The sequence below is a fragment of the Megalopta genalis genome, chromosome 8 (genome assembly GCF_051020955.1).
Source record: "Megalopta genalis isolate 19385.01 chromosome 8, iyMegGena1_principal, whole genome shotgun sequence".
In the NCBI taxonomy this organism is placed as follows: domain Eukaryota; kingdom Metazoa; phylum Arthropoda; class Insecta; order Hymenoptera; family Halictidae; genus Megalopta; species Megalopta genalis.
In genome coordinates, this window is record NC_135020.1 from 20873279 (window position 1) to 20896975 (window position 23697).

At 37.8% G+C, this 23697-nt stretch overlaps 1 protein-coding gene across 1 annotated transcript; it reads left to right on the top strand.

The window, feature by feature from the left end:
- Window positions 1–16424, top strand: LOC117227239 (uncharacterized). Its single transcript, XM_033482330.2, has 4 exons — window positions 1–529; window positions 2879–3051; window positions 9875–9991; window positions 14410–16424. The coding sequence occupies exons 1-4, from the start codon at window positions 386–388 to the stop codon at window positions 14537–14539; spliced, it is 564 nt and encodes a 187-aa protein (XP_033338221.1). The 5' UTR covers window positions 1–385; the 3' UTR covers window positions 14540–16424.
- Window positions 16425–23697: the final 7273 nt, after the last annotated feature.

The window sequence follows — 23697 nt, forward strand, 5'->3', positions numbered from 1 at the left end:
ATCAACTCGTAACAACGCGAACGCGCGGGACCTCCAGGATCGACGACTGTTTTGTTTGTCGAAGTAATTATCGAGATCATCGTCTGGCTGACAATTAGAGCCGCGGAACAACGCGACCACGCCGTTCCCGTTACCTCAGGCCCCCAAACTATTCCACGTTCATCGCGTGGGCCCCGAAGGTTTAGTGCGTGACACATTCCAGCGGTGTTCGAATCACTCTTGATTCGCGATATTCCGATCCGTTCATCGTATATCCGGCAACGAAATCAATCGCATCCGGAGACAGTTCGGACCGGAACGGTTTCTCCGCCGAGGTGTTCAGGGTCGTGAAACAGACACAGGTGTACGTATGAGATAGGAAAAGTCCCTAAGCCGCGGCGAAGGGATGCCAGACGTTCGACTTCTGTCCCTCGTTCTCGCGTGCTTCGATTTCCTGATGATCTACGCGACCGAGAATCCGATCGACACGCCGAGGACGCTCTCACGACAGAAGAGGTACTTGATTTTCCCGGAGGGCAGCAACCTGCAGGTAAAAGCTATACACGATACATCGCCTCGTTCCTTTTCTCCAATTATTTTCCTGTCCCCGTTTTCCTTTTTCATTAAGTCTCCGCCCGATGGTTTCATTCGCAACTGTGCTCATCGGAGCCGCTTTTATTTCCTTGGAAAAGAAACTTTACGTTCATTGTTAACACGTTCACTGCTGCGCCGGTGTCCATAAAAGGCACAAAATCGGAACATCTCGTTTAGTACGGTGACTTGCGAACACAGTAGGCTTCGTAACGCGCGTAATATAACACGTTATGCGTTCTACGAAATCGGGTTATTAAGAATTCGTGTCACGCGGAAATTTTCCTCTTGTAACAGGGATAGTAAATTCAATGGAACAAATCATTTAACAAATTCATTGTGTACACACATCCGTCCACAAGTTACCGGCGACTTACAGTCGCCTCGGAATGTACGTTAAGCCTTCCAAATCGGAATAACTTTTTTAAAATTGGTTCAAAGGATTGGTTAGACCGAACAGTTCTCTATGAAATGAGTATACAAAAAGTTTTTCAGATTACAATGCATTGGAAGGATAACAAACTAGAAACGTTATGTTTTTTTCAACTTTTTTATGCGAGCTCATAACGAAAATTCAAAGAATGCACTGTGTAGATCTCATTTCATCGAAATCGGTCGACGCATGGTCAAGCTACAGCCACTGAAAGATGTAAAAATTACCTGATTTTGCTTGAAATTCGTGAACTGCGATTTTAGCGAACTTTAATCGCTTACAGCTGAAGGTCAACCGATTTCGATGAAATTTTCAGCATGCATATAAGTTACCGAGATCTACGAAATGCGCTTTTCAAATTTTCATTATAGGCTCACGTAAAAAAGTTGAAAAAAATATAATTTTTTAATTTTTTTATCCTTCCAATGTATTGCAATTTAACAAACTTTTTATATACTCATTCCATAGAAAACTAGTCGGTCTAATGTCTCATAAAAATCCCAGTCTTTTGCATCAATCTTTAAAAGTTACTTCAATTGAAAAGGCGTTAACGTACTTTCCGAGGCGACTGTACATATTTGCGAATATCGTTCAAATATCTTACAACTATAGTTCATTTTACGAATTAATTCTTGGATTAATTGCTTTAATTGCCTTGCTATGCCTTTCATTTGTTTTCGGGCGTGATTCTCTTTATATTTATCGAATAAGAATGATTAAATTTTTATGTTAAAAAATGAACAAAATAAAAGGATGAAAAACTTAATATTTTTCTTATTCGATAAATATAAAGTGAATTATGCTCGAAAACAAACCAAAGGTACAGCGATTGATCACCCCACAGTAAGTGGCTCCACTATGTAAAAGCGAACCTCAAGTTATGGGCTATATGAGAAATTGAACCTATCGTATAAATAATTCATTGATTATGGTAACATTGGGTCGTTCGGAAAGTTGTTTCGTTCTTCCAAGTGAGAATGAAAGACGATTTTTTTAATGTTTAGAGTAAAAGACATTGCTCTGATAGCTTTGAAATCTTATGCTCGTCACAGTCCTGTTTCTTTATTGACCAAAAATTGAATCGAGTGCTTTTTACATCCTTAAAAAATGAAACTTTCTTTGAAAAACGAAACAACTTACCGAACAATAATCATTTGAGTCGAAGAGCCACATTTGCAAATTTCTAGACAATTTTGACAGTAATTATTACGTTGGAGAGAAAAATGATAATTAACCCTTTGCACTCGAAGCCATTTTAACTGTAAATCTAAAATAATTTTCTTGAATAATAGTACTTCGATTTTACACGACAAAGTGCGTTTTAGGCTTACAAAATCGAATTTCATGATTCACACAAAACAGTTACACTCTCAGTAACATTTAAAATCCGAACTTCGATAATATCAAAATTATCCTAGAATGTAATATGATAATTTCGGTGGTGCCTCAGAGTCGCCAATCGACTGCAAAGGGTTAATACTTTCGAATTTTTAATAATTTCCAATAGTTTCAATCAGCTCGTTTGTAATATCGAAACGAACAAAGCGACATTTGTCGGTTACGTATCAGACAGTAATAAATCAAATTACGCAACTATCTTCAATATGCTAAATTACAATTTTATTAATTTTGTCAGATTCATAACGCCACTGCGCGACGCGCGATGTGCGCGCTGCACTTAATAAAACGAGCGATGCATGTTAATTGAACAGACTTATTGCTTCCGCGTCTCAGTTTCGCGATTAATTCGGCGATCGGGCACGACGACAGCCCATCATTGTTCGCCGGCGATAGCTCGGAACAAAATGAAATGTACATTTTATTCGATACGATTGATCGAACAAGAATGTATCGAGCGTTTTCTGTCCGTACCAGCTGGTGTTTTGCCTGACGGTTGGAACGTACGCCAGAGAGAATGACGTGGTGATGGGCATGACGGCCGCTTTGGCCTGGGAGCTGCCGAGCAAAGTCGACAACAAAATATCGGAATTGCTTCATCGCAGGAGCAGGAGCATCCTGTACCCGAAAATAGAAGCTCTCCTGCAATCGTAAGTGAATCAGTTCCCCGCAAATGCTCGACCGCAATCTTACCCTGTCGTCACGTCGCGTCACGTCGCTTCACGAAACAATCGCGATGTTTTCCTCGAGACGCTACAGTGTCTCGTAAAATTGCCTAAAATCGATGTTAAGAAATAGAAGCCACATAGAAATTTCGTTGCGTCCGTAACACTCTAGCCGTATCTCACTCGTAAGTAGCTGATAGAATTATTTAATCGGATATGAAAATTAATTTTTACGCTAATTTATTGCATCTTCCTAATTTTATTGGGATCCATAAAACGTACTCACGTTGACAAAGTAATTGTACAACTGAACTTTTCAATTTTACTTTAATTCAACGAAATACATTAATTTGATTATGTTTTCGAGGTTGCTAGCGGGGCGGTCAAGGTATTAATAATTCCGATGAAATCAATGTAATATCTTAAACTTTTTAAGTCTACTCAGTATTGCAAAATACATCTTCCTACTTTTGTCACATGTGTATAAAGATAAATAATTCTTCAATTTATTTGTACTATACTATGCATTTTGATGTAAATTTCATTGCATTTGCGTCGGTTGCAACAAATGCGGACATCTAAAATAGAATAACTTTTTTAAAATTGGGCCAAACTGTTTGAATTTTTTTGGATGATAGAAAGGCTGGTTCGCGCAACTGCGCGTACAAAAATCTTTGCGAAAATTACAATTTGGTGGAACGATAAACAAAAATTAAAATATTACGCGTACCAACTTTTTTATTTGAGGATACAACAAAAATTTAAAGAATGCATTTTTTAGAACTTATAAGCAACTTATATGCAATGTATCAAGAATATATAAAGCAACATAAGAAAAATCGTATTTTTCACGAGTTTCGACGGAACGATAAGAAATCTAGAGATTTTGTCATCTTTCAGTGTCTGTCGCTTGTCTCTACCACAACCGATCTCGATGAAATTTTCATCATGATTTAAACAATTTCTTTCTTGTCGTTCCACCCAATTGCTATTTCTGTGAACATATTTTTATTGTCTAGCAATTGTCTAGTAACATTGTCTGGTAAACCTCTCAAAGAAATTCAACTCGTTTGGTCCAATTTGAAAAAAGTTATTCCATTTCAGGTGTCCATACTCGTTGCAATCGATGCAAATGCAATGAAATTTACATCAAAATGGATAGTATGACACAAGTAGATAAAAGAATTATTGGCGGTATTGAGAAAACAGATGAGTAATAACTAAAGAGTAACTATAGGGTTAACAGGTCCAGGTGTCAGATTTACTGTTGTCTTATACTACTTGGACGGCCGCACACTGGATTGGTAAAACAATCTTCTTGCATTATTTACAAAGGATAAGGACTAAGCTCCACCCAGATAAATTCAAGTAAACTGAACTAGTATCACGGCCGCAACATTCTGGCATCTTCCAAGTGGATTTTCATATTCACTCAAAATGTTTCCGGTCCTTTCCTTAATAAGAAAGCCTTCCACGTTAAAGAGAAATAAGAGGAGGTTTTATCCAACCTGATACTACTGTAAGCACGCAGTTTACATAACATTGCAGAAGGGTACGGTACACCCGCAGGTTCCTTTAACACCTGATACAAAGACTAAAGCTATGTCATGCAGTTTTTGGACGGCTTACAAAATTAAATTACAAAGTTAAATTATCTTCGCATATAATAACGTTGGAAGCATAATTTTCTATGAAATCAAACGTCTACGAAATACAGATGTAGTTCAATTGGAAAATTAACGTAATACCGTAAACATGAAAAATGTATGCAATAAATGCTTGCGTATACGTGGACAACGGATTTTTATGAAAAATAAAAATTGTTTGCATTAATTGTAATAAATGGTAGACGAATAGAAATTTTATTGTTATTATTACGTATATCACATTGTTGTGTCTATTTTCTCACGATAATATAACGATATTCTGAAATTCATTGAATCTTTCCACAGTTTTAAAAACCTATTCGTTTTGATCATAAATTCATAAAATCCACAGTCTATTAATATGCAATATCTTAAGAAATCAATTTCGAAAAGTCGTCGCTTCGACTTCGAAAGGGTTTCTTAAACAAAAGTTGCAGAGGGTAACTTTGCGTTGTTTATTAAATGTATTGTAGTTACGCGGTATAATCGCATTTCCTGAATAAAAAAATTAATTTCAATGTTAGCGAACATTGTAAAAAATTTTGCAACAGAAGTTACAATTGGACCGTTTATTTTGAAAGTGGTGCAAGTCCACTTTCTTTCGTTTCGAGAAAATTGAATGTTAGCAGATCTGACAATTAAAAAATATAGGTTAATTATGTAAAGTCTGGGAATGTTTGTACTAATTGATCAATATGTAATTTGATTATATAAATTTCTTTTAGGCGAATTTAACTAAAATAATATACAATTTCCAGGCTGCAAATGGACTTACACCACTTTCATAATTAGTCAATTGTAAATATCATTTAATTTCAATTTTGAAATAACAAATATCACTTTCTTTTTTTGCTGGAATGAATTTTCCTTTTTTTGTAAAGTACTCTTGTCCGGCATTTCGCTTAATTTTGTTTATTCGTTGCGTATATTTTCCTTTATTTTCTTTTATAGAATCCAAGTTCTCAGTAACAATATCCTCATCCGATGAAAATTCTATCTCTATAATTCTTCTTCTCTTTTTACGCTTCATTAATTTATTTTTCATAGTAGAATTATCTTCATCCTCCGATTCTAAGATTATTCTTTTGTTTATATTCATGGGTCTTATTTCCGTGTAAATTTATTTAAAATAAAATAAAATAACTATTTTCAATTGTCATAAAATAATATTGTCATAAAATAACATTGATTTACTATTTTTTCTTACCTATATCACTATCTGATGTGAATATGAAATTATCCATTGTTGAAGGAAAATAAAATAAGTAACCTAAAATAGTAACTTTTGGCACGAAAATAAAACAATATAAATAGCAAATAAAGCAATTGTGAAGCCACCGGTGGCCACTAACCCCGCCACCTGTCTATGGAAATTGGACTTACACCACTTTCATAATCAATGGTTACGCAATTTCTTTTACCGGTCAATTTTAAATTGAACAAAGCATTGGCATTTTTTAAGATATTAACTACTAACTAGTTATAAACAAAAAGTTTACACTAAATAAAGCATAAATTACGTCATATCTCATTTTTTTATAAAAAAGGACTTACACCACTTTCAAAATAAACGGTCCAATTGTTTCAATATAAATAGTACAACTTGTTTGAATATATGCACCACAGGACTTTAGAATCAGAAACGCTGAGCACTTATTTTACACAACGTATCGCGAAAAGTATTCGTAGGTTTCGATTCCCGTTCAACGGCATCCGTCGTTTAAACAGACGTTGCTGAACTTGAAATAGAACGTATTACTTTCCCGAGCGTGCTTCCCTTGTTCTCGGGCGCAAATTACGTAGGAAATAGAGTGTCAAACCGCAAAGAAGACGCACGAATTTCAATTTCTTTTCTTCCATTGTTCTCCGTTACCATCGCTTTTTGTTTTCGCCGGATCCCCCTTGCCCTCTATTCTGTCCCCCTCGACCCCCGCAGAAGCTCGCTTTCATTCGGTTTCGAGGCGTGGTGTAACATGCAAATGGACCCCTCGCTGCCCCCTCCGTGCCGGCACATGCAAATGCGGGGCAGGCGCAGGAATTTTCATGCGAAACGTGTGAGAATAACGAAACAGGAAGACGCCGGGTTCGATTCCGCTGTATTATACCGGGTGACACGACAGGAAATATTATACGAACCGGCCGCCAATGGGATCCTGAAGGTAATTGCAAGTAAAGTACGCCGGCTCCGCGAATGGAAATCTAATTCTCGCGCAACGAGCTGAAATACCTTTACCATTTTTCACGGGGAAACTCCATCCGGAAGCCGCCGTAGGAATTCTCCTGTTTTCCTCTCGAGACACCGTGTACAATGTTTTCCTCTTTCTTCGAGGGCCTTGCCGCGATTCATATTTCCGCCATGAATTGAACCGCATTAGGTGTTGCCAACACGAGGACGTAGGATATTCAATAAAAACGAAGATCCTCAATAAACTTGTTTGACTTGTTGAACGCGCCAGAGTGTGATGTACGTAGCTGGACAAAATATTAATAACGATCACGTTTGCATGCAAATTAATCACTTTGCGGTGATCAAATAATATACTATTTTAAGCTATTTATAATTTAACCCCTTGCCATCTCCAGTCGAAATTTTCATCTTTGAATATTTTCGAAGCAGGAGGGTGGGACAACCTGGATCCCTCGCCTAAAATAACTTAATCATCAATTCTACATTAAAGTGGAATCTTCAGTATACATTCCAGAATTTTTTCAAATTTTGTTAAACCGCAGAACAATAATAAAAAATCAAGCCCGTGCATAAAAGAACCAGATTACCGGCCACGATAGTAAAAGATATGTTGCAGCAGAGGATTAACTATCATTAAATATAGTTTTTCTGACGGGTAACGGGTAACTGGTAACGGGGGAACGGAGGAACGGATAACGGATGACGGGAAACGGGGAACGGGGGAACGGGGAACGGGGTAACGTCCATCTGAACTTTTCCTTTTAAATTTTCTAAACCCCATTACGTCAGAGGTCGATTCCTTTTAATTTTTTAAAAATGTTCTCGTCATTCTATTGCAATCTAATCTACCCTGTTTTAAAGTTGACAGTTCCAGGTTTCATTTATGCAAAGTTGCGTAGAAATAGCCTCACAAGTACGTATCACAAAATTCATCTGATCTATTTCTTTGGATTCGTGTAATTTTCCTTGCCTTTTTCTAGATGTCAGAAGTCCGCGAACAGACCTGTTACACAACCTACTACATCGTCCACTTCCCATGTGACAAGTTCATTTGCCATTTCCCCGCCGTCCAGAAAGATCTCCTTAAACCGTAAACACAAGCGACAACGAAACTCGATATCAAACAGTTATAAAATTACACGATGAAGAATCGCAAAGTTAAGAAACCCGAATCGTGAACAAGTTTCGATCTGTAAAATTTTCGCGAAAAATTCGCCTTCTCGCCCGGATTTTCTTACACCAGCTTTCCACGTCGGCCTATAAAATGTTCCCGGATCTATAGATCGCAGCATTTCGTCGAAATTACAACTGCTGAAATATCGACGATCTCCCTCCTTGAATTTAACGATCCTTTAATTATGTCGAGGCCGGGCAGTAAAATCCGTACGCGAAAAGCCGTGCGGGCTGTTGCTGAACGCGTGAAAAGGAAAAAGAGCATCGACACGGCGGTCGAGTTTCAAAAAAGGAGGAATTCCTGGTGACGAGAGCTAGTGCTCGATTCAACAGAGTGTCGCTGGTTAACGACACCGCGGCCGAACCCGGATTTTTCCGGACATAATCGTCCGCGGAGGAATTTAATTAACAATCCTGGCGCGGCTGGAAACCCTCGATTGGCATTCTTCGGCGCTGCTCGCCCCGAGAGCCCGCCACCGACAGGGAACACTCTTCGTGGTCTATTTTCACGGTAGACGCGTCCAGTGTCAGGAAACCGGCAGCGATCTCTAGCATGGTGTAGTCGTCCAGGGAGCACCGTCTCTCTCTCTCTCTCTCTCTCTCTCTCTCTCTCTCTCTCTCTCTCTCACTCTCACTCACTCACTCACTCATTCACTCACTCACTTACATAGTCACTCTCTCGCTCTCTCTCTCTCTCTTTCTCTCTCTCTCTCTCACTCACTCACCCACTCACTCATTCACTCACTCACCCACTCACTCATTCACTCACTCACTTACTTACATGGGCCTTCACCTAGACAACAAATTAACCTGGAAAAAGCACATTACAAATATAAGAAAACAAGTAAACCTCAAACTCAAAAACATGCACTGGCTTCTTGGATACAAATCAAAACTTTCACTAGAAAACAAAATTTTACTCTACAAAGCTATTATCATACCGATATGGACCTACGGACTAGAACTCTGGGGAAGTGCCAGCAAAACCAACATAGCCATCATCCAAAGAACACAATCCAAGGCACTTCGCACAATTATTAACGCCCCTTGGTACGTTAGCAATGAAACAATTCATAATGATCTCGGTATTCCCTTCGTCATTGACACCATCCATGAAAGAAGTAGGAAGCACTTCACTAAATTAAGCGAACACACAAATCCACTAATTATGCCACTCATACAACAACAATACAGCAGGAGACTAAAAAGAAGATGGCCAATCGACCTTAAATGAGGTTCAGGAGGACTTTTCATTGGGAAAGCCCTCATCATGCTATTAACGGACTACACACCAAGTCCCCAGCGATCACATCGGCCCATAGAATTTGTATTCTGATTGCTGATTTCTAATAATAAAAAAGAAAAAAAAAAAACTTACTTACATAGTCACTCTCTCGCTCGCTCTCTCTCTCTCTCTCTCTCTCACTCACTCACTCACTCACTCACTCACTCACTCACTCACTCACTCACTCACTCACTCACTTACTTACATAATCACTCTCTCTCTCTCTCTCTCTCTCTCGCTCTCTCTCTCTCTCTCATTTGTCCTCTCTCTCTGTTTGTTTCTCTCCGACGCGCTGGTCTTCTTATCGAAAGTTTTCGAGCCGGAAGCAACCCGACGAACAACAACGTGTTATACGCATCATCCGACCGGTGTAGTTAAAGTTAAACGCGATTGCGCCCGGGAATGCTGCTCGAGTCGCCGGTAATTGTTTCGACCGCAGGAAGCTCGCCTAAGCCGCGCCCCCGTCATCAAAGTTTACGAACCAGGGAACCGTTTTAAATTAAACTTTATCGACAGCACCGGCATCGATGGCAGAGCCTGCGTGATGAGGGCGCTCTGCGAGGCGGCCCAAAGGGACCCTTCGGACCACGGGAAACGGACCCTCGTACAGGAGCTGCTGCACGCGATTTTCACGTAAGTACCGCATTGATTAGTCGAAAACGCGGTTCATGACTTACGAGTGCAACGGATGTAAAGTAGTTGTTCGCCTGTTGCTCTGTCCTAATTAAATGTTGCGCAAAGACAGAATCAGGGGATTAGAAAGATTCGGGAAACAACTGTTTCAAACTGTTATATGAGCGGATTAGAGAATCGTCATAGTGTACGTTTTCCGAATTGTGAGAAACAAAGGTTTGTTAGTGTTTACTGGCTAAATTTGTTGTTAAGATAATTGAGAGTTAAGTTAATTTACGGTAACTTCATAATTTTTCTCGCTTGTCTTTTTTACATTTTGTCATGTATAAATTACATTTTAAGACATAAGTCGAAATTTTCGAACGTCGCACCAGTGTGATTCTAATCAAATTATATATTTGTTCCGGCTAAGACTGTTATGAAGGGACCGAATATCGGTTTAGAAAGATATAATAGGTAATGCGGATGTTTATGCGAAATAGAAATTTTGTACGCAACTGGAGTTGAATAAAAATCTGTTTCCTCTCGTAATAGTTTTAATGAATTGAAAACAAGTAACGAAATAGTTCTTATCTGGAATTGCTACTATTTGAAATGGATCGATATTAATTTTATTTTCAAACAACGCTTTGAAATGAATTATTTATTATTTGTGTCTGAAATAAAATTTGTCTAAATCTGGTCTAAAATCGTCAATAATTTCGATACTTAAACTCGTGCAATGTTGATTCTACTCTGAAACCAGAAAAAATTTACTTCCGCGCCTAATAATATTACAATAGTCTCGCCTATAAAATAGAATGAAAGGACTATACTGATACAAATTAAATGGAGACGACCCGCGCTTTTTTTTTTAATGTCTTCGTTGTTCTATATTTCCATGTTTTCGATTTGATTAATTGGTTTAAAAATTGTGAATTCAGCGGAGATAAACTCTGTCTATCTGCAGCATCCTTTTCTCGCAATTAAGTTGGCAATTAAGAGTCTACGGTCCTTGTGTGAACGTTTTATGTCTCTTGGTCTCCGGTGTGCTCTCAACAGGACGCGCACAGCGGCAGACGAAATGTTAACTAATTCGAACAACTAGCCAATTAGAGGATAACGATCAATCGAGGGAATTAATCAAGCGAAACAATTAAATTATTAGCGACAGCCCCATGTAACCAACTGACTGCGCCCGGGTTAACCGATCGAGCTGTCCCAGATGAATCATTCAAGTCGTCATTGCGTCGAACAATCGCTTGTTGTTGTTCCAATGAATTGTTAAACGGATCGGAGTGCTCCGCCGTTGAATTTTAGAAGGTAAAAGGCGGCTCCCGTTCCAGGGGAGAAGAAATCCGCCTGCAGCGGCCTGCTCCAGCCAACGGCGGAGAGATATCGAGGCTACCCTCGATTCTCGAAACGAATTCGTATCGTTTGACATAGCGATCCAAACCTCGTCGCTCCAATCCCCGTGCTCTGCTCCCTATTTTCGGGTCACACTGAAATCTCGAGTCCCGCGCGCTGAATTTCGACAGTCAAAATTTACCGCAACCAAATTTCACCGATACGAATGTTCATCGACAGCAATATCGTCTGACAAGGAACAGCAACGCAAGATGAGACGAATATCTTCATGAAATTCTAGCGTTCGCCATAGTATTTTGAAAAATATGTGGTGATTATTCGTCATACTGTTTTGGACAAATATTTGTCAATAGGATACGGATCATTGAGCATTTATGACATGCGCAGATATTTAGAATGGAAGGAAACGTATAAATTAACAATCTTTTAATTATCTTTTAACTTAATTAACTTAACTAATATTTTAACCCATTAACTGCCACGATCTCCATTTAGAGATTTTGGAATTTTACGTATACTACTTGGCGCGAAGAATATATCAGATGCGTTTGATAGTTTAATGTCACTTTATACATATCAGTCAATATTATTTATAACAGACGGTGTGTATTTTGTGATTCGTTTCTTTTCAACAAGTGAACAAATTTGGAAATCGCCTGTAAGTTGAACACAACAAAATTATCATAATTCAAGCATGATATTTTTGGTTTTTATCTATCTTCTTGATTTTTATATTATAATTAAATACCATACATAAATATGTAATTTAGAGGTTATAGTAACTATGTGTTACTTACTCAGTCTTTATGTTTTTCATATAATAAACAAAAATTTTTTCTTTTCTTTTTATTCATGCAACCTGTGAAAATACCCATTTGGAACTTTTTAAAAAATATAAAATATTTTTACAATGAAACTCAAAAATTCAAAAAAAATAATTTGGCAGTCAATAGATTAATTGACGAAGGAAGTATCTCTTTAATTTCAATTTCTATTAAATGACGTATGGAATATTGAGAATTATATCCTTTTTATTTGCAACGATCAAGGAGTTAAGAGAAAGAAATATTATAACAATCTGAAGAGTAGCCGTACTTTTTAGAATTTTTCACGCTTGTATTGCAAGTAAATCAATTTATTGCTTACTACAAATATTGTTGAGCGAACTAAAAAATCCGTTTCAAACAAAAAATCTGATTGCAAATTAAAAACTTGCATGAATTTTCGTAAGTAATTGTGTAGGACAGAAGATTAGAAATTTATGCAATCATAATCTGGAGTTTAGAAATCACTTCAAAATTATATCATTTGCGACGCTTGTCTTCTAAACAATTAAAAATACAGTACCAATTTTTATGATAAAGTTTATTCCTTTCACGTATTTTTTATTTCTGATCGCTTTGCAAACTCTGCGTGGTTTTATAAACATCAGAAAAGAACTGTCAGGCGACGTCGCTTGTCAATTTTTCTCAACCTAGATTCTAGTCCAATCGCGAGATATAAAAACAAAGTGCAACGCATCGATTCCACTGAAATGTACATGCGACGTGGCTTTTTGAGGAAATATTCGATACACTTTTTTAGCCATACTAAACCATATCCGGCGGATAAAAGCAGCTATAAATGTGAAAAACAAACTTTTCGCAATATTACAATTACCAGAAACATCCTACCGTTATAACTTTCGTCCAGTGTGTCGTTGAAGTTCTTCTCATCAGCGGACTGTTTCGCGTTCTAGCGACTCGAACTTTTATTGTTGTGGTGGAATTAAAAATTTCGCAGTGTTACACACTTTTTGCATTGGAATCCAAAAGTTATGTTTTTAAAAAAAGGTGTTATTGCAAGTGCATTTATAACAAGTCTGCATTATGTGTAAATCAAAATTGTTTTATTCCAATGATTTTCATGCTGAGAATTACGTAAGACAATAAATAAACGGTAATTCCAAAAATCAGGAATGATGATTTATACGAATCGTTGAATATGCATGTGCTCGCAGTTAATGTTCGTCAACATTATTATTAGATCTGATCTCGATTAAATCTGATAACGTCGACTCTCGTCGATGAAAAAAACACCAGCGAAATCTGAAGGTAGAATCTCATATGCTGCCAGTCAATCGAAAGCGAAAACTGGATTCTAATTTATTTTATCAGACAACAAAAGTTTTCATCATAATTTAAACAAAAAATTACAAATGTCTCGAAAAACTGGTGCAGTAGAAGCGCCTGCTTCCGAACTTTTTTCTTAATATTTTACTTTTTTCTTAATAACTCTTTTCCTTTTATCTTAATATTTATCGTGGTACAAAAAATACATTGTTGCATTTTAGAGAGAAAGAAAAAGTCGATGCAGGACCATTCTTCATACGAATCATTCGTACAGTTTCTTCGAAACAAACGAAACAAATTTTTTTCATCAATGTGAAAGTCGGATTTTTTCGAAACAAAAAACTGATCGTGATAAGGAAACCGGCTTGCAGATTTGTATTCAACATCGAAAAACAAATATGAAATTTCTGATAAGAATGAGTAGATGAAATACCAAACTGTAAATACATTAGAAGAATTCTATAGGCTGTGATCAATCACTAGATTGCGAATTTTATGCATTTATAACAAGAGTGATCAACTTCGAAAAAAATAATATTGTACCATTCATTTGAACGATTAACAAACGAGACAAATGTCTATACGGCTCCTGCATATTGCAATTGACGTATACAATTTGTATTATTTATAAATATTCGCCATCCAGTTATTACAATTCGTTAATTAATTAAAACTACCCAATGTTATCGAACTTCGGTTTTTTACAATCGTTTCAGAAAATCCAAATCTTCTGTCACACGAATCAATTTAAACGTATTATTGTTTGGTATCAAATTCGTGCGGACCAGACCACTAGCTCGAAATTTCAGTTGTCTATAACAGAAAGGTCCTTTGTAACAATTCCAAGAACCGAAGTCAATATTCGAACAGTTCCCAAACCCTGGCGAAACCAGACGTATAACAATTTTCATAACAATTGTAGTTTCTGGTTGAACGTAACTGCTTGTTATTCTGTCGCAGGCTGCCGGAAGATGGTGGAACATTCGAACGCGAAGAGGACCAAGCTTACGAGGACGCGTTTCGAGCCACCGAAAATTGCGAACGCCTCTATCCGAGCTGCCGGCATTCCATTTACTCGGTGGAGTTCTGAGGCCGAGCCTGAAGCAGCCTTTGCGCGGTTCCACCGGAAGTCGTATGCGTGTGCAGTGTCGACCAAATTTTGTCCAGGACACGCCGCTTAGCGGGCGATTCCTTCCAAAACTGGGGCAAAAATCGTTATGACTTGAAAACTTGCTTACAGACAGGCAACAAAACGGGATATACTTTATTATGCACGTAGCGTTTCTGCGAAGTAATGACATAAATTTATTATTGAATTTTACTTTTATTTCATTGCTAAAACCACGAGGCTTGTTATTAGATGATGCGATGTTATGTGAAGCATAACATCGTTTATGGCGCTTTCAGAGGATAAAACTAAGATACTAGCAAGATTTTTTGAAGCTATTCTTAGATTTTGCTCACTCATGGCACAGCAAGATTGCGACACTCGTAGAGAAATTACTGTATTTCGAATAATGTCATTTCGGTGTCCCCAGATCTAACGGTGATGCTGGTTGACAATTCGTGTTGGAAAAATGTAGATGTGCGATTAGAGGTTACCACATCTCGATCATCTCCTTCAGGATCTCATCTATGTACAGTAATTTCTCCTAGAAATATTCGGAGGTCGGAATTGAATCCGGCAGATCTGAGAATACTAAGTCGTGATCCTTCGCGTCTCGTTTTTATAGAAACTCGGGGCAGTGGGCAAAAAAGACAGAGGCCAGCATGCCGGTGTACATTAGTATGAATACATAGTAATGCTAGAATAAAAACGACGACTTAACTTTTTTTATTTCTAATTTTTTGCCACGATTCGAAGGAAATTCGGAGAACACGTGCCACGATTCGACGGTCACGTACTTAGTACTTATCACGTACCTTGTAGCTCCGCGGTTTTTTTTACCTGACTGACGCCCAAACAGACCATTTTGTATTGCCTTCCGGGAATTCGCGGCGCGTGCCGCATCACACGCTTGACCGACTCCGTCGACCCTTAGCATCGACGTAGCAATAAATTACGTAGGACTAGCACAGGCAAATTCACAGCAACCTGAAATTTGACATTTCCAGGAAAAATTACTGTATGTACCACAAGAAAGAATTCATTCTACAGACGTCAAAGAAGTTACGAACAAATACCCAAAATGTAGACTATATCACGTATTTCATCTGTTATCCAACTAATTCTTCAATTATTATAATTAATACATTGTGAGACCACATTTTCAGTTTCTAAACAATTATGAGCATGCTTATTATGATAACGTGATTATCAAAATTTAAATAATTTTGAGTTACTACAATTTTCTCAGTTGTTAGTAAAAATAAACGTATAAAACTTACCGATTATACGTATTAAACAATAATAAATCATAGTACGTAACAATTGTTCACTTGCAAAACAATGTTGTTTTCATTTTAGTACCATTATCTAAGAAAACAGGTCTCGTCTATTGCAACTTTTTCGCCAGCCTCGTATTATAATACGACAACGATTTAGAATATACTGTAAAAATTATCCCTAATTGACGCTCAGGTTGAAAACAAAAATGGACAATTTGGAAAAAGATCAATTTGGACGAAGGCAATTTTGGTACGATTTTTCTACGATTATTCTATGAAGGTATGATTATTATTGCGGCAGAAGAATTGTTAAATGTTTCAATATTATATAGGTTACACGGCTCAATTTCATATGCGTAAAATACAATAAATAATATAACGTGGAAATTCTATAATTCAGAAGAACGATCTCAGATTTAGAGTTAAAATAGCTTCGAATGGTCCAGAATTAACACTAAACCTTCCGGTTCCCGTTAAATTTATTTAACAGTTATTGAAATTACGGGATATTTCTATGGAAAATGATGTAATAAAATTTCTTTAGTCAAGCACATTTTCGAATAAAAATCGCACAAAATCTACCTAAATTCAGTATTGACATGTGTTCAAGGTAGATCATTCCTGTTGACCGCGCTTTTACTATTCCTAACCGCCCGTCTGTCTCATATTATCTATGTTTATTTGAAATTTAAATTTATTTTTAGCTTTAAATTACTACCTTTCTCATGATCACTTAACACATACGCTGTTGGTAGACCGGCGCTTTTAATTTAAAGAAATAGGTCGCCCGTAGCGATCAAAAGTTTATCCACCCCTGACTTAGTGTCAAAGATCATCATCAAATCATCTTCAAGGTATTACGAAGCACTAGAATTCGTCAACTTTGACGGCCTACATCTCAATAACCATGCACGATATTTTAATATTACAAACGGCATTCGATGATCCGAAGTGTCTACAAGATTAGCTTTTCGTTTCGAAAATTGCCTTTTGGCCAACTTTTTGGGAAAAAGGTACCACCATGCGCGGCTTACCCGGGGAAACGCCGCCGCGCCGCGTCGCGCCAGCTCAAGTTTTCCTGGCCACTCGCCCGAACTTCGGTGATTTTTCAACAAGGACCCCGCTGCGTCCCCGCATAATCTTCTGGTCCAGCAGAACACGGCCGATCGTTGCCAAGTTGCGTGGATCACGGCGCGGACACATTCGTTACACGGAATACGCGAACACCACGGGCCACGCGAAATGCGAGTTTCACCAATGAGAAATGTTCAGCGCCCGTCTTTATTCGCGCAGTGTGCCACGAGCTAAATGAGAACTTCCGGCCTACCTACATATTTTACCGCGGAAAGATTCGGTCTCCCGTATCTGTTACATAATTTGCGTAACTTTGATCATTCAGTCTCGCACGTTCCTCGAACATAACCGAACGGAAATCAAATAAAGTAACGGAAGAGATTCTCGATTTAATACGTTTAATATATTAACATTAATTTTCTGTATTGCATCCGTAATTTTATTCTGCGTCACTTTCAGCTTTCAATCACAGGCTTTTCACTCCGAACTCCGTAATCCATATTCATGTTTTCGCATTCATTATTTGTAAATAAAATTCATCTACTTCTAACAGAAATATTTGTAATTGAATTTATATTAGATTTGAAAATTGAATTAAATTTAAATTTTAAAATTAATAAATTAACTTTGGTGTTTAAAAAGGTGAACGAGACCTGCAGAAGACTCGTTTTGGAGTGCAAGAAGGTGAATACGATTTACAATAGGATTAATTTGGTGTGCAAAACCTGTATGATGTTGTGCACCATATGACACATTTAATTCCAAGCAATTGTTTCATTATTTCGTTGTACGCTGAAATTTTTAATAGTTACTGTGCAGCACAGAGAACTTTCATTTACGATACATTAAAGCCAGTACTATGCAGCGCACACAGGAGCATAGGGAAACGTGATAAACTCGAAAGGATAATTGAGTATATCGTATTTGTTATATGCGTAGCTTTGAACTTCCAGTCGCATATAATCCTCAGAAATAGCTGGACGAAATATCTGAACATTAGACTGCAGATTTTATGCATTTATGACAGAATTGTATAGGTTACGCATAAACCAGTAACGGCTTTAGAAGAATTTAAATGCACCGCTATATGATATTTTATGTATTGGCATTATTAAATAAAGAAACACATATTTATTTAACTTATGTTTCTTATGGTTGTGGCATAGAAATATTTTAGTATGCAAAAAGATCCACAGTCTAATGATCATACATTTTCATTGTAATCATGGAAAAGCAATGATTATGATTATTTTAATATGTATATACTTCGTCATTCAAAAATACAAATGAAAACTAATTGTACAAAATATGTGGGCGAACGTGTTAAAAAACAACACGTTTTGTTAATTGAGTTAAATATATTTCTATTTTCCCGTGTGGTAACTTTCGGCCAATGGAACGACAGGATGCGGATGTCCATTCATTTAGTTTACAGCATATTTGACACCGTAGAACATAATTTGTATATAGTGCAAACATTTCTTGCAGTTTTTTTCTACTATCACTCTTCATAAAAACAAAAAATTTCCTACTCGTATCGTCATTTGATTTGCCGACACAGTTTCCACAGTCAATCTTTTATTAAATACGTTATCGTTCCATGTACTTTGCTATGCGACAATAAATGTTTGTCGCAATAACGGCGATGGACAACTTTTATTAATTTGTGGCATTGCTTTATAAAACAAGAAACGTTCGAATTTTTATTTAATTATCTCTTTATACATGAATATTATAGCTTTAAAGGTATAAAGGGAAACTGGATAATATCTACCTCCATTCGGAGAGTAGTTTCACTCTGAAGAATGGAAAAACGATATTCTCTTAGTATTCTCTGCAAATATTCAATATTGAAAAAAAATCGGAATTTCCAAATTGCCGAAGCTCTCCTCTAAGTAAAATACAGAATTTTATACAGTGAAAACACTTCATTTCTAACAATGAATTCACTTCATTTTCAGCAATGAAATCACTTCATTTCTAACGATGAAATCGCCATACAATCCAACGACATCAAGAAATCCATCAAGCGCAAAATATTCGAAGAATGGCAAAAAGAATGGCCTACCACAGACTCCACGAAACCACACAAAATAACAGTGCATCGACCCAGTTTCCTATCCATGTTACCAGATAATAGAGGACCAACTATTTAGATTGACAACCGGACATACAAGACTGACACACGAATTCCCCCAACAAAATTAAACTCCACGTCAATGCGAATTCTGCAATCTGCCACTCGACAGTTCGACACGTTACTTTAAAGTGCACGAAATTAGACGAGCCACGTAACAGATATAAAATCACCCGAAATCTCAACGAAATATACAAAAGACGATACAAAACAGAGAGGGAACCTTGTGAAATTCATTATGTATAGGTACGTATATGGGATGAAATCCAAACGTTAAATATCGCGCGCCAAAAATTTTCTTTCACCGCATTCAATAGAATTCAAATCTGTGCAAACGAACAGCTAATTAGACTGGCACGAAGATGTTATGACGTAACTTCGGACGATTCGGACGGTAATTAATTATGAACAGTAGAAAAGTGTTCTCCCAATTTGTTTAACTAATTATAAATAACGAATTTGTCAATTTGTATCTTTCGTTGTATTTATATAGAAGAAAATGTTTCGTTCATACACAATGGCAATATTATTCGCGTGACAGAAGAAAGATTTTCGTGTGACAGGAATACCTAGTCTTCGCTAATGAGCACGCTGCCATGCCGATTCGACGTTAAAGAATGAAAGAAGAGGAAGAAATTCCATAGAATCTTCATCTTCGTTGCGGAACAAAGAGATTACGTTGAAAAGTAGGAACGTGAAAATACAAGAGAAAGACTACAGAATTATTTTCTGATTGAAATGCCTCGATTTTCGTTCAAGTTAAAACATCAAAGTACTCGTAGCTCAACCGACGTATAATGACGCCGAGTTTTATTCGCACGAATGTATTCTCTCTGTGCTTTTGAACGGAGACGAATGACACGTATAATTTTCACGATCTTTTCGATCCCGTGGGTTCAAATAGAATTTCGTTGGAGAAGTTGGCGGTGTGTAATTCATTTCGCATTAACAGAACGGTCGACCGAGTGCCAGAGATTTATATGTAGTTCATTTCGGCGTAGCGCTGCAGCCGCGGTCGTCCCGAGACCTTTTGTAAACCGGAACCGGACGGAGAGGGAAAAAATGTCTGCGTCGTTATTTAAATGTCCAATATTTAACCAGCGAGCCCGCTGCGCTAAACACACAAGCAACGTTTTATTAATACATTAACGCGCGGTCCGATGAACTTCATTCGACAAAGAGTTTGGCCAAGCCGTTAAAAATCCGTGGATCCTGCGATAACAGAAATGTTCGCGGCAGTTAAATGGCAGCGGAATTGTGTATAAAAGAGGCATCAACTGTGAAACTACTGAGCTGACGAAATAACTGGTACCTAATTCCGTGGGAACACTTCAAAATCTGATTTTCGCGATTTCACTAACTGCCGAGTAAAAGATTTTAAATCTCTCGCTTCCGTAGCGTCGACTGTTTTCAGTTTAAAGGGGGGCTAATCGTTTGGCATTTTCAACAAGTTATTTCTCTACGTTATTTCGTGCAATGTAATTTTCATATAACACAAATCATACGTGGAAAAGCTGACAGTCTACACTACATGCAAACCACTTTTCTTTCCATGAAAACTTACTCTACGCGTGATCAATTAATTTTCATAACCCTTTCTCGATAAAAAATTTCCCGTTAATCAATTACATAGCAAGAACGCGGTCTTTCGCTTTAAGAAACATGACTTGATATCATATTCTATGTGATAGAATGGGATTAGAAAGCACCGGATAAGGTTATAACATACAGAACGATTAAGTTTTAATAATATAAAACACAGTGTGTAGAAACATACATGATCACAATGATACTCAAACAGCGAATGACAGGAATAAGTCATTTCAATGTCAGTATCTATGAAGATACAGATTTTCGTATAGCACAGCTTCGAAAAATTCGATAAAATCCGAAACACGCTATCGTGTCGTTTCGAGTCCGAGTCCGGTCCAGTCACGGTTCGGTCACGGTCCGGTCTCGATCCGGTCACGATCCGGTCACGGTCCGGTCACGGTCCGGTCACGGTCCGGTCACGGTCCGGTCACGATCCGGTCACGGTCCGGTCACGATCCGGTCACAGTCCGGTCTCGGGCCGTGCCAGTATCATGACGTTCTCGGCGCGACCAAATACATATAGTAAACACATAAAAATGTGGTGGCGAATGCATTGACGGATGATTACAGCTTAAGACAAAAAGGTGACCAACAAATTACAGCGCCGGTCTCAAAAAACAGTTTCACCAAACTGGCCCAACTATCTGCACGCCGAAGGGTTTATTGTACGATCCGATGGTCGTTACGTAAAATACGTACGGACCGAAACGTATTTTAGTCTACACGTAAATGAATCATACAATGAAATTCATATTTTATTCATATCTGTCAAATGAATATCGCAATAAAATAAAACTATGTATCTAATATAAACAAGTAAACAATGTACAGAAATGTTATATTCCACAAACTTTGTATTTGGCGTTAGCTGTAAAAATAATCGGTCGTCCTACGTCGTCGTACCAGTCCCGCTTCGTTTCGATAAAATATTCTTTGGATTAGATCGAAGCCGGACCATGAAACGGGCATAGAACGTGAACAGTATGCGTAGTGTAAACACTCTGACACAAACTAATGAAAGAATATTTGACCGGACGAGAGCGGTTTGCAGATTCTATTAGTGTAATAGAAAGAAATCGACATTTGAGCATCATCCTCGAATGGTCAATAACAGAAAATTTGAAATTCTGATTTCTATCGATCCGAAAAATTGAATCAATTTTATTGAATATTAGAGACCCGTAAAATCACGGTCATTCCCCGAAAGATCGAGTCACGCCTACGATCCACGCTGTAATTCATGGTGTAACGACCACGGAAAATCTTCGGGCTGGGCGGGAGAGGGTTGACAGGAGCTCGAGAATTTATCGTCATCGCTAAAAAATCCGCCGTTCCGTTTTTACAACGGCGAACGTTCCAATTATATTTTCGCTCGGCAGGCGGTCCACGAGGTGTGCCGTAAAATTTCACGGCCTCCCGGCAATGGAATCGATCATTCTAATTACTTGACGCACGTAGGACGATGATTACAGAGACGCGTGTAAATACATACGTCGCTGAGCCTCATCTTCCCTTTTCTCGCCTTTCTTTTGTTGGTGCTCTTTTTATTTTTGCGAGCGAGCAGATATCGGCGACCGAAAACCATGATCCCTCGAGTTCGCCGAAAATTAATGGCCTCTCAAACCATGTTGTTTTATTAAAGCCCCCGGAACAAGCTTTTAAGTGGAGTTCTGGGTTCCTCGATTTTATGAAAGTTTCGACCTGGCCGCGATTTTTTGCGAAATTGGATCTGCCAAGGATACGTCTGATATAGATTAATCTTTCGTTAAGTGGACCCTATCACTCGTAATACGCGATAACTGTGTTTTATTTTTCACTTCTGTTCATTCACAAATAATAATTTCCACTGAATATCCCTCTTTCTATCGTGGAATGTTTCACCGATAACCGTTCACGATCTGCAAAGCGTAATATTTGTATTTCCCATTTTTGGAGAAATATTTATTATATTCTTCCATTAATTTTATAACTCTTTCTCCCTCTTTCTTTCCCACTCCCTCTCCATCTCTCACTCCTTTACCTCTACCTTTCTCTCTCTCTCCCTCTTCCTTTACATCTACCTTTTTCTCTCCCTCTCTCTCTCTCTCTCTCTCTCTCTCCCTCTCTCTCTCTCTCTCTCTCTCTCTCTCTCTCTTTCTCGCACTCCCTTTTTCTGCTATATCATTTACGACTCATAGTTTATCTATTAATTTTAAGCAAAAACAAACAAAATAAAAAAATAAAGAATGTAGTGTATCTTATTCGACAAATATAAAGTTAATTATGTCTGAAAACGAACTAAAAGCACAGAAATTGCTCACTCCACAATAACTGGCTCCACCGCCCTGTACAAGTTCTTTTCTTACTAATAGTTTTGTGCTTTGAATAAAGTAATCTTAAGTAAGATTATATAGTACTATAAAACTAGATTATTCGTACATTGATGCAAATTCTTTTCCGTCCAGAAACGTAAATATAATTTAAAATTCAAATTACAGTGAAAGATGTTTAAAAATTTACATATCCTAATCTCTTGTACTATGACAACGAGTCAGACTCGCGTGAGAAAGATTTCCGGTAATATCGGTTAATTTCAGATATAAATATTCTACTGTTCAAGTCAGCTTAGGCATAAAATGCCTAAAGAAACGAATTAAATTAAATTTTCTTCTTTCTCCAAAAAATTTCTGGAATCGAAAAAGTTCGAAGCATTGCGACTACGAACGAAATGGTGGGCTGAGGGGGTTAACTCTTTCAGCATGTTGTTCAACAGTGTATGTGTTAATTTGCACGGAGCATTCGCGAATAACAGAAACGAATGAGGAAGATCATGGTCGTTACGTCACAGCGCGCACTACGTATCGAAGAGTGTCTCCGGTACGAGGTGCGAACGGAATCTCGCACGAACCGCACTTGCTCGCGGTTTAACGACTAATTAAAGCAGCAGTTTAACGGTCCAGCCGTAAAACTGGCCGCTAAACGCTGCAAAACACTCTAACCACCGTTACCTGTCGTTATATCATCCGTCGATTCGAGACACTTAGCGTGTTGTCGCTGAGCAAACTGTTTGGATAAAT